Source organism: Hyperolius riggenbachi, chromosome 2 (genome assembly GCF_040937935.1).
Source record: "Hyperolius riggenbachi isolate aHypRig1 chromosome 2, aHypRig1.pri, whole genome shotgun sequence".
Classification (NCBI taxonomy): Eukaryota; Metazoa; Chordata; class Amphibia; order Anura; family Hyperoliidae; genus Hyperolius; species Hyperolius riggenbachi.
Window position 1 is genome coordinate 218,417,420 of NC_090647.1, and position 14,021 is coordinate 218,431,440.

At 43.0% G+C, this 14,021-nt stretch overlaps 2 protein-coding genes across 2 annotated transcripts in view; one reads left to right on the top strand and one right to left on the bottom strand.

The window, feature by feature from the left end:
* GABRA5 (gamma-aminobutyric acid type A receptor subunit alpha5) overlaps window positions 1-14,021 on the bottom strand; it is a 380,379-nt gene that overhangs the window by 200,054 nt on the left and 166,304 nt on the right. Inside the window, exon 6 of the mRNA XM_068268152.1 lies at window positions 2,056-2,138. Coding sequence (XP_068124253.1) covers window positions 2,056-2,138 — 83 coding nt within the window. The remainder of the gene's footprint in view (window positions 1-2,055; window positions 2,139-14,021) is intronic.
* Window positions 1-14,021, top strand: part of GABRB3 (gamma-aminobutyric acid type A receptor subunit beta3) — a 666,404-nt gene that overhangs the window by 118,446 nt on the left and 533,937 nt on the right. The gene's annotated exons all lie outside the window — the stretch shown is intronic.

A 14,021-nucleotide genomic window follows, 5' to 3' on the forward strand; every position in this document is an offset into this window, starting at 1 on the left:
TGAAATCAAAACGTGGACAGTACAATACATGTGTTATGCAAGTAGATCAAGTATTTATCTACTTATATATGTGTTTTTTCCCCCTGGCATAGTATGGCTAATCCTACTGCTTTAAAGATGCCCTGTAGTGACATAGAGCAGAATGCAGTAAATGATTCAGGATATCCACTTTCACAATACATTTCTTGGTTTCAGCATCAGATACACTTCCTATTTCAATATATTGCTGTATATTGGTATGTAGCCCCACCTTTCCTGTGATGCTTAGTTTAGGCTATTAAGCTACGCGGAATTCTCCTCCCAGAACATTCTGTTAGACCAGGCATTATTTAACCCTCCTGGCGGTATAAAAAAATACGCCAGGAGGCAGCGCGGCAGTTTTTTTTTATTTATTTTTTTCTATATCATGTAGCGAGCCCAGGGCTCGCTACATGATAGCCGCTGCTCAGCGGCATCCCCCCGCCCTCTTCGATCGCCTTCGGCGATCTCCGATCAGGAAATCCCGTTCAAAGAACGGGATTTCCTGGAGGGCTTCCCCCGTCGCCATGGCGACGGGCGGGATGACGTCACCGACGTCACTGACGTCGGGACGTCATTGGGAGTCCCGGGCCACCCCTCGGCGCTGCCTGGCACTGATTGGCCAGGCAGCGCACGGGGTCTGGGGGGGGGGGGCGCGCCGCACCGGATAGCGGCGATCGGGCGCGCGGCGCCGGCGATCGGGGTGCTGGCGCAGCTAGCAAAGTGCTAGCTGCGTCCAGCAAAAAAAAAATTAAACAAATCGGCCCAGCAGGGCCTGAGCGGCACCCTCCGGCGGCTTACCCCGAACTACGTTCGGGGTTACCGCCAAGAAGGTTAAACTGGCTTTGGAATTCTCAAAAACAAAACATTCCGCAGGGCTGCTTCTGACAGTACTTAAGATGCTGCCACCTGTGATAAATTTCAAAGTGTAAATTAGAGGAAAGATATTGCAGTGGGCAAACACTGTCTAAATGGTTTATGAATGATTATTGTTAAAAAATAAGCAATTATATTCATTGTGCTATTTTCACCACAGTTCTTATTTAAGGTAGCAAGTGTTGTGCAATTACTGTAAGAGTTCTGTTTGAGTGGCACACACTACACAAGCAGCCTAACAGGTGTTAGCCTAGCAATGTTCGCAATACAAAAGTAACATGGTTGGGGCTTATTGCGCAATACGTGCTATTTTGTCAGAATGGATAATGGTGTCATTGCCATGTGCTGCCTGCGCAAATCAACTTCACTGAACTTTTGTGCATCTGCCACGCTTTCACCATCTTGAGACTTTACTGTATGCCTGGCTGCTTTTTAGAATTGTAGTTTTGGTTTAACCTCTTGAGGACCGCGGTCTTAACAACCCTAGTGACCAGGCTATTTTTTTTACAAAATAGGCCACTGTAGCTTTAAGGGCTCGCTGCAGGGCTGTACAATTTAGAACACAAGTGATCCCCCTCTTCTCTGCCCACCAACAGAGCTTTCTGTTGGTGGGCTTGATCGCTCCTGCAATGTTTGTTTATTTTTTTTAAATATTTGTTTCCTTTTTTATTCATAAATGTAACTTTTTTTTAAAAAAACTATGCCCTTCCTCCCCCCGCCAGCCAATCAGGGTGATCGGCTGTCTTAGGCATCAGCCTATGACAGCGGATTGCCTTTGTGCCTCTGGAGGGGACAGCCGAGTGGCATGGCTGTCCCCAGTACAGCGCTGCCTTAGATCGCAGTGCTGTACAGTGTTATTAGATGGCGGTTTCGCCATCGAACAGTCCCTAGCGGCGATCGTTACTGGGCGGCTGATGACGGAGCAGAGCATTCAAGCAGGGATGCGCACGCAGCGGCACGCGCGATGCCCTGCAATCTCCACACCCAACACTAATTGGCATGTAGTGGTCCTGGGGCTGCTGCGCTGCTCATGCCAATTGGCGTGGATTAGTCATTAGACAGTTAAATAACTGATTTGCAAATGTAAGATGGAAATAACATAACCAAAGAAAGCCAATAACAGTCTTTAAAAAAAAAAAGAGATAACATATATAGACTTACAGCTCCCAAATTTTAAAGGGCATGCATGAGCATCCATGGGGAAGTCTTCTAGCTGCATGGGGCATTCGGCAGAAATTGTCAGTCTGTCCAAATGAAATAGAGAAAAAGAATTACAGAGCAATACAGTCAGTGGGCATCCAGTCTTTGCCTGCGTTCTTACAAGTGACAGCTGCTTCAGCATCAGAATTCTGAGGACCAGTTAAGGTTTAAATTGCAACTTGATGTGCACTTGAATCAGGGTATTAGCATCTCTTAAGGTATCAGAATTCCTTATATATGGAATGAAAAAAGCAGATGTGGCAGATTTTACCTGTTAGCTTTCCTTGCTGTCAAACTGCATTAACATGAGAAAACTCCAATCTGTCTATCTCTTCATATAAAGAAAAGCCTTTACTCCCATGACATTATTTCTCCTAGGACAGCTCTCTTATCATTGAGCCAAATGTCTCACTGCTAGCATTTTTATATTCAAAGCTATGAAATGATTTTTTTCCCTCGTGTCTTGAAACAGAGGGCGATTTCAATCATGCAATTGCTGACATCAAGGGGGAAAAAACAAATCCAACAACTTGTTAAATGCTTTATGGTACTATCACTAATAAATCACTAAACAATCATCAGGTATTCAACATGAAAAAATGTTTAATGCCATTTAATTGGTGTATTTTAAAGGAAAAATGCACGTTTTGCCATAAAAGTGATGTCTAACATTTTTAACCAGTAAACAATAAAAAATGAACATGAAGCTTCCCTATGTACATAATGAATGCAGCAAGTGGCCAGGTAATTTGCTATTCAGAACAACAACACCTACTTGCTTTGTGGCATGCTGTGTACTCATCACAGGCCAAATTCTAAGCTAAATGGCTGAAACGTCTCATTATTCTTTTATAGTAAAGTGATCGAATTTAAAAATAAATAAATAAAAGGTACAGAAAGCATTTAGTAAAGATTTTTTTTGTACTGTCACCTGCTTTGAAAACATTGGGCTTGATTCACAAAAAGAGTGCAAACTGTTAGCACGGCCGTGTTCGTGCTAATTTTCGCGCGAAAACGATATCGATTTCACGGGAAAATTTGCGTTTGCGCACAAAACCGTTATCGTTTCGTGCGAAAATACGCGATCACGCTCAATGCGAAAATTCGCGTGAATATTGCCGTTAGCACTCTTTTGTGAATCAAGCCCATTGTGTATCTGAAGTATGAGCTGGTAGTATTTCATGTTTATGATGATTAAAATGTGCACATTCCTCACTCATGAGTTGGAGAGATTGCAGTTACTGCAGTTATGCAGTCACTTTTAAGGTTCCTGGTTTGCAGTCCCTTCACCAGTCACTTCCTGCACTATGAACTACTTACCATGTAAGCTAAAATCTATACAGAGAGCTCAGGCTGAGACCTATCCCTTGTAATCTGTATAGCCAATATCTGAATGAGTTTAGCTGTAAAAGTTTATGTTGATAGACAATGGGGAACTCTGTAAATCCACCAATTAGTGAATTTAGATATATAGAGGATGAAGAACCCTTTTCTTTGTTTTGTTTTTTTGTGTTCATAGACCTAAAGCCGCAACTACACGCGTAGATGCGGCGGCGATGTTCCTTATCAATCGAGCCGCTGATGCGGCTCGATTGATAAGATCCGACAGGACGGATCTCCCCACCGCCGTTTCCCTGCTTGTTCCCCGCGAGGGGACAATGGCAGGGAATCGAGCGGATGATAAGCGGCGCGGCGACGAGCTGGGAATCGAATCCGGCGCACGCACGGTGAGCGGGTACACGGCAGGCACGCGCGGGGACGCGGAAGAGGCGATCCGGTGGCTAATCGAGCCACCGGATCGCCACCTCATCTACGCGTGTAGATGAGGCTTTAGTGTCTGCTTATTTGTCAAGGGCCTACTCAATTCCCTTTTTCTCCTATGTTTTCTCCTCCTTTTCATACATTATCAATGAAAATTACTTTTAAGCCAACAGCAAGTAAGAAAATACTCATGATATTTTTGACAGTAGGTTTTCACCTACTTATTGGTACACTTTCAACTGTAGAGTGCTTAAAGGTTACTTCATTTTTAAACATAAAATGAAAAATTAACTCCTTGGAGAAAACTTAGGAGAAAGCGAAAATCGAATAAGGGCCCCTGGGCCTCTGAACTCATGAGAGTTAAGAATAGATAGCATGAGTCTGGTGGAGCAGGGGAAGAATGGGGAGTAATTTAAAATGAACCTGAAATGGACTAAAGTAAAGACTCAATCCTTACCTGGTGCTTCCTGTAGCCTCATGAATTCTGTTGCCACTCTTGCATCCTCCCCGGTGTCTCCATTCCACTGCAATAGTTCCCCCCCCCCCCCAGGTAATAAGGCTTCATCTACACCAGTCAAGCCTCTCTGCACTTGTGTGGTCAGGCCGTGCACACGCTCCCATTATGTTGGTGTCACCAGGAGTGTTCTGAATCTGTGCAGATGGTACAGAGGAGCTGAGTCATCGGGAAGGTCATCAAAGTAGGCAAGAGAGCTCATGAGGCTGGAAAAAGTCCCATACTCTGTCTCAAGTACAATTTAAGTGGAAGCAGCAGCAGGCAGTCTAGACTGAGTTACAGAGCTTTTACTTAAATTCTCATGTAGCTGTATAAGAGGGAAGTAGAGCTTATTATGGAAAGAAACAGCTGTGCTTTCATTAAGCACATTAGTATATACAGTAACAGTGACGTATACATGGATTCCCTGCAAAGACACTTTAAAGTGAACCCAAGGTGAGAGACATATGGAGGCCACCATATTTACTTCCTTTTACATTTTGTAAATTGCCTGGCTGTCTTGCTGATCCATTGACTCTATTACTTTTGGACATAGACCCCGAACAGGCCTGCAGATCAGATGTCTCTGCCTTTAGTATGACTAGATTAGCTACATGCTTGTTTCAGGTGAGTGATTCTGGCCATAAAGATCAGCAGGACTGCCAGGCAACTAGTAGTGTTTAAAAAGAATTGAATATGGCATTGGCAGCCTCTATATCCCTCTCACTTCAAGTTCCTTTTAAGCAGTATAGAGTATGTTTTATCACATATTCCCCACCTGTACAATTCACATTTCATCACTAATATAATAAACATATTGGCTACTAACTAACTAACTAACTAATTTACTAACTAACTGGAACATCCTTTTTTCTTGAAAAAGGAATGCCATAGTCTTAGCATTGCAGTGAGGATTCACCAATATGTCAAGAAGCTAAAGAAACTGCTCAAATTAAGCAATACCAAAAACTAGATGTACGGTTTTAATGACATACTTTATATATTCAGTTTCATTTACATGATTAGTATAATTCTTGGCAAGCTCAGAGAATTTAATATAATAACTGTAGATCAGATTCCTGTAATACATTGGTATTAACATTTTGTAATTGACATATTTAGTTATTTAATGTCCTGGTTAATGCTGTGTTTGAGTACATTCAGGCAGTTTATACTGAGATTTCTAGATTTTCAAAGAGGATCTAAGCTCTCAGGCAAGCAGCAGTCATTCTGACTTAGGTTTGACTGGCTGAGATAAATGAAATATAAATTTAATTAGCCGCTATGGGCTGCTGTACTTTGCACATGCTCTGCTGTTTTGTTAGATACGTCCAAAGAAGTATCACATGAAAAGGAGTGATAATTAAAATATGTACATTAATTCCTAAATAGCATGTTATGTTCTCAAAGAAAAGCTAAGTAAAATATATATATATACATATTTTTTTTTGTTTATTCCCAGCTTCCAAGTTAATGTTAATTTCAACAGCTATTTACTGTTTTTAACAGCACCCGACAGTGACACTTGCTCCGTTTGTCCCAGTCTAATGCATTTGTTGTGCACCATTTGGCTAGTTATGTGCTCTTACAGCTGCAATTAAAGAATACCAGAGCTGACAAATATTTTAAAAATGGAGGGAGCAGGCAAGTATAGGATACAGTCCTCCTGCCACCACCCCCCTCGTTCTCCTCCGTTCTCACCTAAACGCACACCACAGCTACTCCCCGGTTGGTGAGTCAGGCTGTATTGCATAGGCGCTGGCCAGCGTTGCTCATCTTTGATCGCTCACTCGTGGCTGGGAGTGCTCTGCAAATGCGCACAATGCATATATGCATTATGATATCTAATAACTATCTTAGTTTTTGCCTCCTTTTAATTTCTGAGCTATCAATCAATGCTTGCACATAGAATACACTGAAGTGCTTTTTGCAGAAAGCAGGGCACACCTACATATGATTGTGTCTGCTCAATACTGCCGCCATTCTCTCATACAGGCCTATATGCAATTCTCTTTTTCACCTGAGTTTTCTCCTGCGTGATATTTTTAAATGTGTCAATAAAATGCATTTTAGAGGGCGTGACCGGAAGCCGATGCAGCCACACGCTTAAGCGAGGAGCTCCGGGGAGACGGCTGCTAAAGGTGGTTTTATAGGCTGTGTTCCCACCCTAGGAGATGGTGAAGGAGAAGGACAAGCAGGCGAAACATCCTGGGAGACAGAGAGACGAGTCTCCGGCGCCAGTCCAGCGAGGAATCCCGGAAATTTTTAAGTCCCAGAAAGCTACCCCGGGAGTAGGGACAAGAAGCAAGATGGCGGCGGAAGGCGGGCCTCAACCCATGGCTTCGCTCGGCCAGGGAGATGTTGCGCAGATGAGACAGAATGCGCCTCAACCCACAGTGAAGGTACTGACTCTGGCAGACCTAAACGCAGTTGCGGGAGATCTTAAAAATGCCTTTCAAGCGGCTGTGACCTCTCTTAGAGGAGACATCCAAGGCCTTTCGTCAAAGGTAGAAGCTATCTCTACCTCGGCCAAAACGCAGGCCAAAGATATTCAATGCTTGAAAGAACGCAATACGAGGCAAGATCGCCAGATGCAACAGGCATTCCGGATTATAGAAGACCTGGACAACCGTGGGAGAAGAAACAATTTGAGGGTCCGGGGAATGCCGGAAACAATTGCTCCAGCTCAAATCATAGACGCACTTCAATCACTGTTCAATAACCTCCTGGAAAGAGACGCGGACACCACTATTAAGTTTGTTCGCGCGCACAGAGCCCTCAAAGCCCGGAATGGAGACACTGATCTGCCAAGGGACATAATTTGCTGCCTCAACTCCTTTGCCTTAAAAGAGGACATAGCAAAAGCGGCAAGAGAAAGGGAGAAGATTTTCTTTAATGACGCAGAAGTAATGATTTTCCAGGATCTATCCCCTATCACCCTACGGCAAAGGAGGGCCCTTAAGCCTCTATTACAGCTACTGAGGGATAAAAGCATGATATATAAATGGCGATTCCCCTTTGGGCTGAGTGTCACACACCAGGGAACTATGCACACTCTTCAAACACCTGATGAGCTGGAGGAGTTCTGCGCGGATCTGGGCCTAACAACCCCCAAGCTGGAGGAGTGGAAGGCGGAATTTGGCCTAGCCCCACCATGGGCCAATACGGACACCTTAAAACCGCAAAGAGCCAGAAACAGACAAGGCCGCTACAGAGGCAACAGCAGAACCCTGCCCCAAAGGGAGGAAGATACTCGCAAATCCACGGAGGACTCTAGTGCAGACGCTATGTCCCAAGAAGAAGGCTGAGTATAGCTATACACAGAGATAAGATTGGATCCGCATGGCTGTTTTAGCTATGTTATGGTTTGACTTTTGCTTGATTGTTGCTACGTGTTAGTATGTGAAATGCTTTGAGACAAGGGACATTTAGATGTAGATGTTATTTAGACATTTTAATAATGCTGGAGTCTCGATACTACTCTGTTCATGCTTATCTATTATTGATGCAGGCCGCTAACCTTTTCATTCTATAATGTTTATATATATAGGGTTTCTCCTGCCGATGTGAACAATTCTAGAAGGGAAATGTTGTGAGGGACAGTGTTAGAACTGTTAGCTTTAATATGCTTAGGCTTGGACAGGGGGGGGCGGGAAATTGTTGCAGAAAATGCGGACATGCTTTGGAGATATCCCGGGAGGTTTGTGCACGTTAATTTCATCTGTAAAACATCAATGTAAATGTAGGATATTTAAGCCTGTTGGTTTCCTCCCCCCCCCTCTCCTTAGATACATATTAGTATGCCTCCCCTCCCCTTGCTGAGGCTATACACATACTCTTCCCTGGTGGCAGGATTAAATTACCAGCTTATGAATATACTTTGAATATTGTATGCTAGCACCATCCTATGGTTGATATCTCAGCTTTATTAGCATATAGTAAGCACCTGTCTCCCCTACAATCTCACCTCGCACCCTAATAACACAACCTTCTTCCCTAACACTTAAAAAGGTTTTGAAGCATATTATCTCCAGCTCGTAGTTTTGCCTAGGAGAAGGAGATTGTGTTAGACGCTTCTTCCTGGAAGTCAGCTGACTGCTTTCGGATCTTTCTGTTAGGACCTCCTACCCAAGACATCTCACATTCGTGTGAGTGTCACTAGTTACAGTGCATGCGTAGGGGACAAGTTAATCTCCTACTCTGTTTTTGTTATATCGGGGACACACTCTCCCACCCCCTGGCTTACACCCTCCCCTCCTGGACATCTCTGAACGATAGGATACACCACACAGCGGAGTGACTGGTAGCCACTGCCCCCCCCACTACCACCACCCCCCGCTCACTCCTTGTGAGTGCAAAGTAACCCCAGGAACACACATAGAGGGCAAACATGGAGAAAGTCACCTTCATGTCCTTGAATGCACAGGGCTTAAATTCCCCATATAAGAGAAAGTGGATCTTTACTGAAGCACACAGACTTAAATGCGATATACTACTGATTCAAGAGTCTCATTTTCTCAGGGACAATACACCCACATTCCGAGATAGGAAATTTCAGCTAGTATACCATGCTACAGCCACATCCGGGAAAATAAAAGGGGTCTCCATTCTCATCTCGAAGAAAGTCTCCTGGGTCCTCAAAGATAGCCAGATAGATGATGAAGGTAGAATTATCTTCCTCAAAGGGACATTAAATAATGTACCGGTGACAATTGGAAATGTGTATGCGCCAAATTCAGGCCAGGCCACTTTTTTGGCGGCTATAACAGATCACCTGCTGACATTTGCACAAGGCATGCTGATTTTGGGGGGGGACTTTAATGTAGCGTTGAACCCTTCCCTGGACACATCCGATGGCAGATCCTCCATAAGATACAAAGTGTTGAATAGAATTAAACACAACCTGGCACTTCTTAGACTTATTGATACATGGAGGACTAGCCACCAGGCTGAACAAGACTTCACATTCTGGTCAGCAGTACATGACAAATCAACCAGAATTGATTACTTTTTTCTTACCCAGCAAGACCTCCCAAAATTGGTGTCGGCCCAAATAGACCTGCCCACAAGATCAGATCATGCGCCTATCACACTCACCCTGGCATTAGGGGAAAGACAGGAGAGGGACTTTATTTGGAGATTCCCGGCCCAAATCTTAACGGAACCAGGAGTTCAACTCAAACTTTAAGAGGAGTTAGAGGCTTTTTTCACAACTAACGATACCCCGGATGTCAGCAGGTCATCTGTTTGGTTGGCGCACAAATGTACTATCAGGGGAATCCTGCTAGGAGAACAATCTAGGCTAAGAAAAGAAAAGAGGGCCAGAGTTGATACCCTCATGGAGGAATTACGCCAATTAGAATTGCTTAATAAAAGGAATACCTCGCAAACCCAATTGGATAGATTGAAAGATATTCGGATGCAAATTGGTAAAGCCTTGGATAGAAGATTCCAATCGGAATTTATGCTTAGGACTGGGATCTTCTATGAATCAGGTAACAAACCTGGCAAATACTTGGCGAGGGCCCTGAGGGAGAAACAGATTGGGGGAGACATCAAAGCAATTAGGAACAAAACAGGATCAATGCTACAAAAAACCTCTGAAATTGCTCAGAGGTTTGCAGAATTCTATTCTGAACTATACTCTTTGAAGGCGGACACTAACACTGGGGAGCCCACCTCCTCATATGTCCAGAAAATTCGAGAATTTCTCAATAAATCAGGTATGCCTAGAATTAGTCCACAAACGCTGGAGGAATGGGGGGAGGAGTTTCATGAGGATGAAATTATAGCCGCAATTAAATCAGTCAAACCAAATAAAAGTCCAGGCCCAGATGGCTACTCTGGGGCATACTACAAGGCATTTAAAAATATTCTAGTCCCACATATCACTTCTATGAAGTATCTGTTGACCACCCACTGCAAAAGGAGATGCAAGCAGCCCACTTAACAATTATTCCTAAGAAAGGCAAAGATGATACAATCTGCGCCAACTATAGACCCATATCTCTGCTCAACGTGGATACTAAACTTTTCAGCAAGGTGATAGCCAATAGACTTGTGCAGGTAATACCTACATTGATAGGAAACGATCAAGCTGGTTTTGTGCCTGGCCGAGAGGCCAGGGACAACACCACAAAAGCTATCACCATGATTGAATATATGACAAAGCGAAATGTCGAGGGCCTTCTCCTCTCAGTGGATGCGGAGAAGGCCTTCGACAGAGTAGCATGGGACTATATGAAGCAAGTATTGTCCTATATTAATGTGGGACCCACTATGTTACATAAAATCTTGGCCCTGTATAATTGCCCGACAGCTCAGATTAAAATTAATGGATGTCTCTCCAGATCCTTCCCCCTCCCTAACGGCACACGCCAAGGCTGCCCATTATCGCCCTTGGTGTTTATTCTGACCTTGGAACCGTTCATACGCACTATCAATTTGCATAAGGGCATTCAGGGAATCCAGGTAGGAAACCTACATGTAAAAATTGCAGCATTTGCGGACGATATCCTGCTATTTATTTCCAACCCCAAAAGTTCAATGAGGGCTATAATAGACGCTTTTAATGAGTACGGATCTCTATCCAATTTCAAAATGAATCTAACAAAATCTGAAATTCTCAACATTACGCTACCAACATTAGTAGTCACAGAACTGAAGCAAACTCTACCATTCAAGTGGAGTGATGGCGTGATTACCTACCTGGGGGTAAAACTCTCAAGGGACACTGGGATGCTTTTTGACCTGAACTTTATTCCAATACAAAACACTTTACTCTCTGATCTGAAACATTGGGAGGGTCTGACAATGTCCTGGTTTGGACGTATTGCAATAATCAAGATGAATGTGTTGCCTCGTATTCTGTATCTTTTCCAGGCAGTACCGGTCCACATCCCTATACAATATCTCCGGGGTTTACAAAGCAAGATAGGACAGTTCATATGGAACAATTCTGTCCCTAGAATAAACAAACATATTCTCTCCCTGCCCAAACAAAGAGGTGGGGCGGCTATCCCCGACTTTGAGAGATATCAAATGGCCTGCATACTCACTAGAATTGTGGACTGGTCCTGCCATGGAGAGGATAAACAGTGGACTAGCCTAGATGAGCAGATTTTAGGCCAACCTGTGCGGGCTATTCCATGGATCCCTAACCCAGTTGCAAAACATACAATCCGAGACTTTAGCCTTATACAGAATGCACTGCAGACCTTTCATAAGGCATGCAAATTTTTTAAAATTTCATCCACAGCGAGCCCTCTCACTAGTCTGATCTTTAACAATGATTTCGGTCCAGGACAGAAAGGCCCCTTTCTCAAGTTAGCCTGCCCCAACGCAGAATTTAAAGCATTCCAATTCACATCAGGGAACAGGTTAGTAAACTTTTATATGGGAGAGAAGATACCCTCATGGCCTCGTAGACAAATCTGCTCATACCTTGCTAGTACAAACCACAAGGCAAACTTAAACAGATCTTTGACGGGGTTTGAGGAGATGTGTCAAAATGGTGAGCCAGTACCCCACACGGTCTCTTTAATGTATAAATGCATGGAAAACCTGAAACCTGAAACAAAATTACCTTTCACTGATAAATGGGAAAAATCATTGGAGCCCACGGGAGAGGAAATAGACTGGGAAAATATCTTTATACTAACCCATAAGTGTTCAGTAAATTCCTCCATCCAAGAAGCAAACTATAAAATATTAACTAGATGGCATAAGACTCCAGAATCTTTGCATAAGATTTTCCCAGACTATCCGGCAAATTGCTGGAGATGTAACAATACTCCTGCAACATATGATCATATCTGGTGGGAATGCCCATGCATGGTTGCTTACTGGAAGATGGTCCACAAATGGTCCATAAAAATCTCCTCATTCTCGGTACCATTTAACAAAATGGCCCTACTCTTACACCATAACGACCTAACGGTGAAATCCTACAAAAACTCCCTTTTGATTCATCTCCTCAATGCAGCTAAGGTGCTAATTCCGAGGTATTGGAAAACATCGAGGGTACCATCCATGAAGGAATGGTTCCAGAAAGTGGAATACATCCACACTATGGAAGAACTCAGAGCGGTAAAACTAGACAGATCCCACAAATTTTATGTAACATGGGCCCAATGGATAGACTTTAAAGATACTGAAATATATAAAACACTGATGCTTGGGAATTAAGTAGAGATGAGAGACATACCTGATAAGGGAAAGTACCTTGGGGGGTTCTCTTTTTGAGCAACTCTCCCTGAGCCCTGATAATATTGGGGCAAGGTGGTGGGGAGTGTGGATGAATCCAACTTATGGAGCTGGGGCAAGGCTCGGCCCAGGGGATGCAGTGGACAGGTGGGAGGGGGGGGGTGGGCGAAGGGTTTTGGTGGGTGGAGGGTGTTACCTGAATGTTGATAGTAAATAGAGAGAACTGTTATTTTGCTTTTGGTAAAGACGAACTCTGGAATATTGTATGCAAAATGATTACAAATAATAATGTGATTCATTAAGCATTGAAATAGCATAGACTATAAGGTGAAATGTGCATATCTTGTCTTTTCTGCTAAAATAATGCCTTTAAAACATTGTTGCCTTTCAGTAGTTTTGGGAAACGTGAATAATGTTTTATTCTTGCAAGTATATTACCTGTAATGTTTCCTAATTTTTGTCCAAATAAAAATCTTTTTGAAACAAAAAAAAAATAAAATGCATTTTAAGCCATCAGAAAGCAAAAAAAATGCTCAAAATAATTTTAATAGTCCTTTTTCATTTACTTTTTGGTACTTTTTTAGTTGAAAAATGCTGGAAAGTTATTTTAATTTGAAGATGAAAAATTATCTCCTAGGAGAAATCTTAGATGAAAAAGTGAATTGCATATGGCCCACAGACTTGGAACATGCATAGTACATTCGCTGGACATATGCAATTCACTCCTTTTTTTCTCCTAGGAGATAATTTTTCATCTTCAAATTAAAATAACTTTCCAGGACTTTTCAACTAAAAAAGTACCAAAAAGTAAATGAACAATTACTATCAGAATTATTTTGAGAATTACCTTTTCTGATGGCTTAAAATGCATTTTATTTACAAATTTAAAAATATCACCCATGATGAAACGCAGGTGAAAAAGTTAATTGCATATGGGCCGTAGTGTCCACGTCTGAGTCTGCAAGATTGCAGGGGGCCTTATTGATCAGTGTAGCTGGGCACAGAGCCTTCAGCAGCAGCTTAAGATAGCTGTATAAGGTAGGAACATACTAAGTTTCCTATGTCTGCCCCATTGGGGGGGGGGGCTGAAAAATACAGCCCACAACTCCAGCTGCTTTGAGCAACCTCATCAGCGAAAATGTTTAGGCCCTGGTTGTGTGTTGTAGTCAATGACATTCTAAATACCACAAAAAATAAAAGGTGCACCACCCATTGTAGGAAAATGTCATAGTTTATTATCTTAGGCTTTGGGAAAGAGACCTGTAACGATTGGTGTCAACACGCAGAGAGAGAATCTGATTATTGGTGATCTGCAGAATCACCAGCAATGCAGATATACACCAGATTATGGATGATCTGCAGAATCACCAATAATCCAGGTATGTCTAACCTCTGGACACCTGAGATATGAGTGTTTGGTGTAACAGTAGCACTTTGAGTGAGAACCACCAGAGGAGCTGGAGGTTAG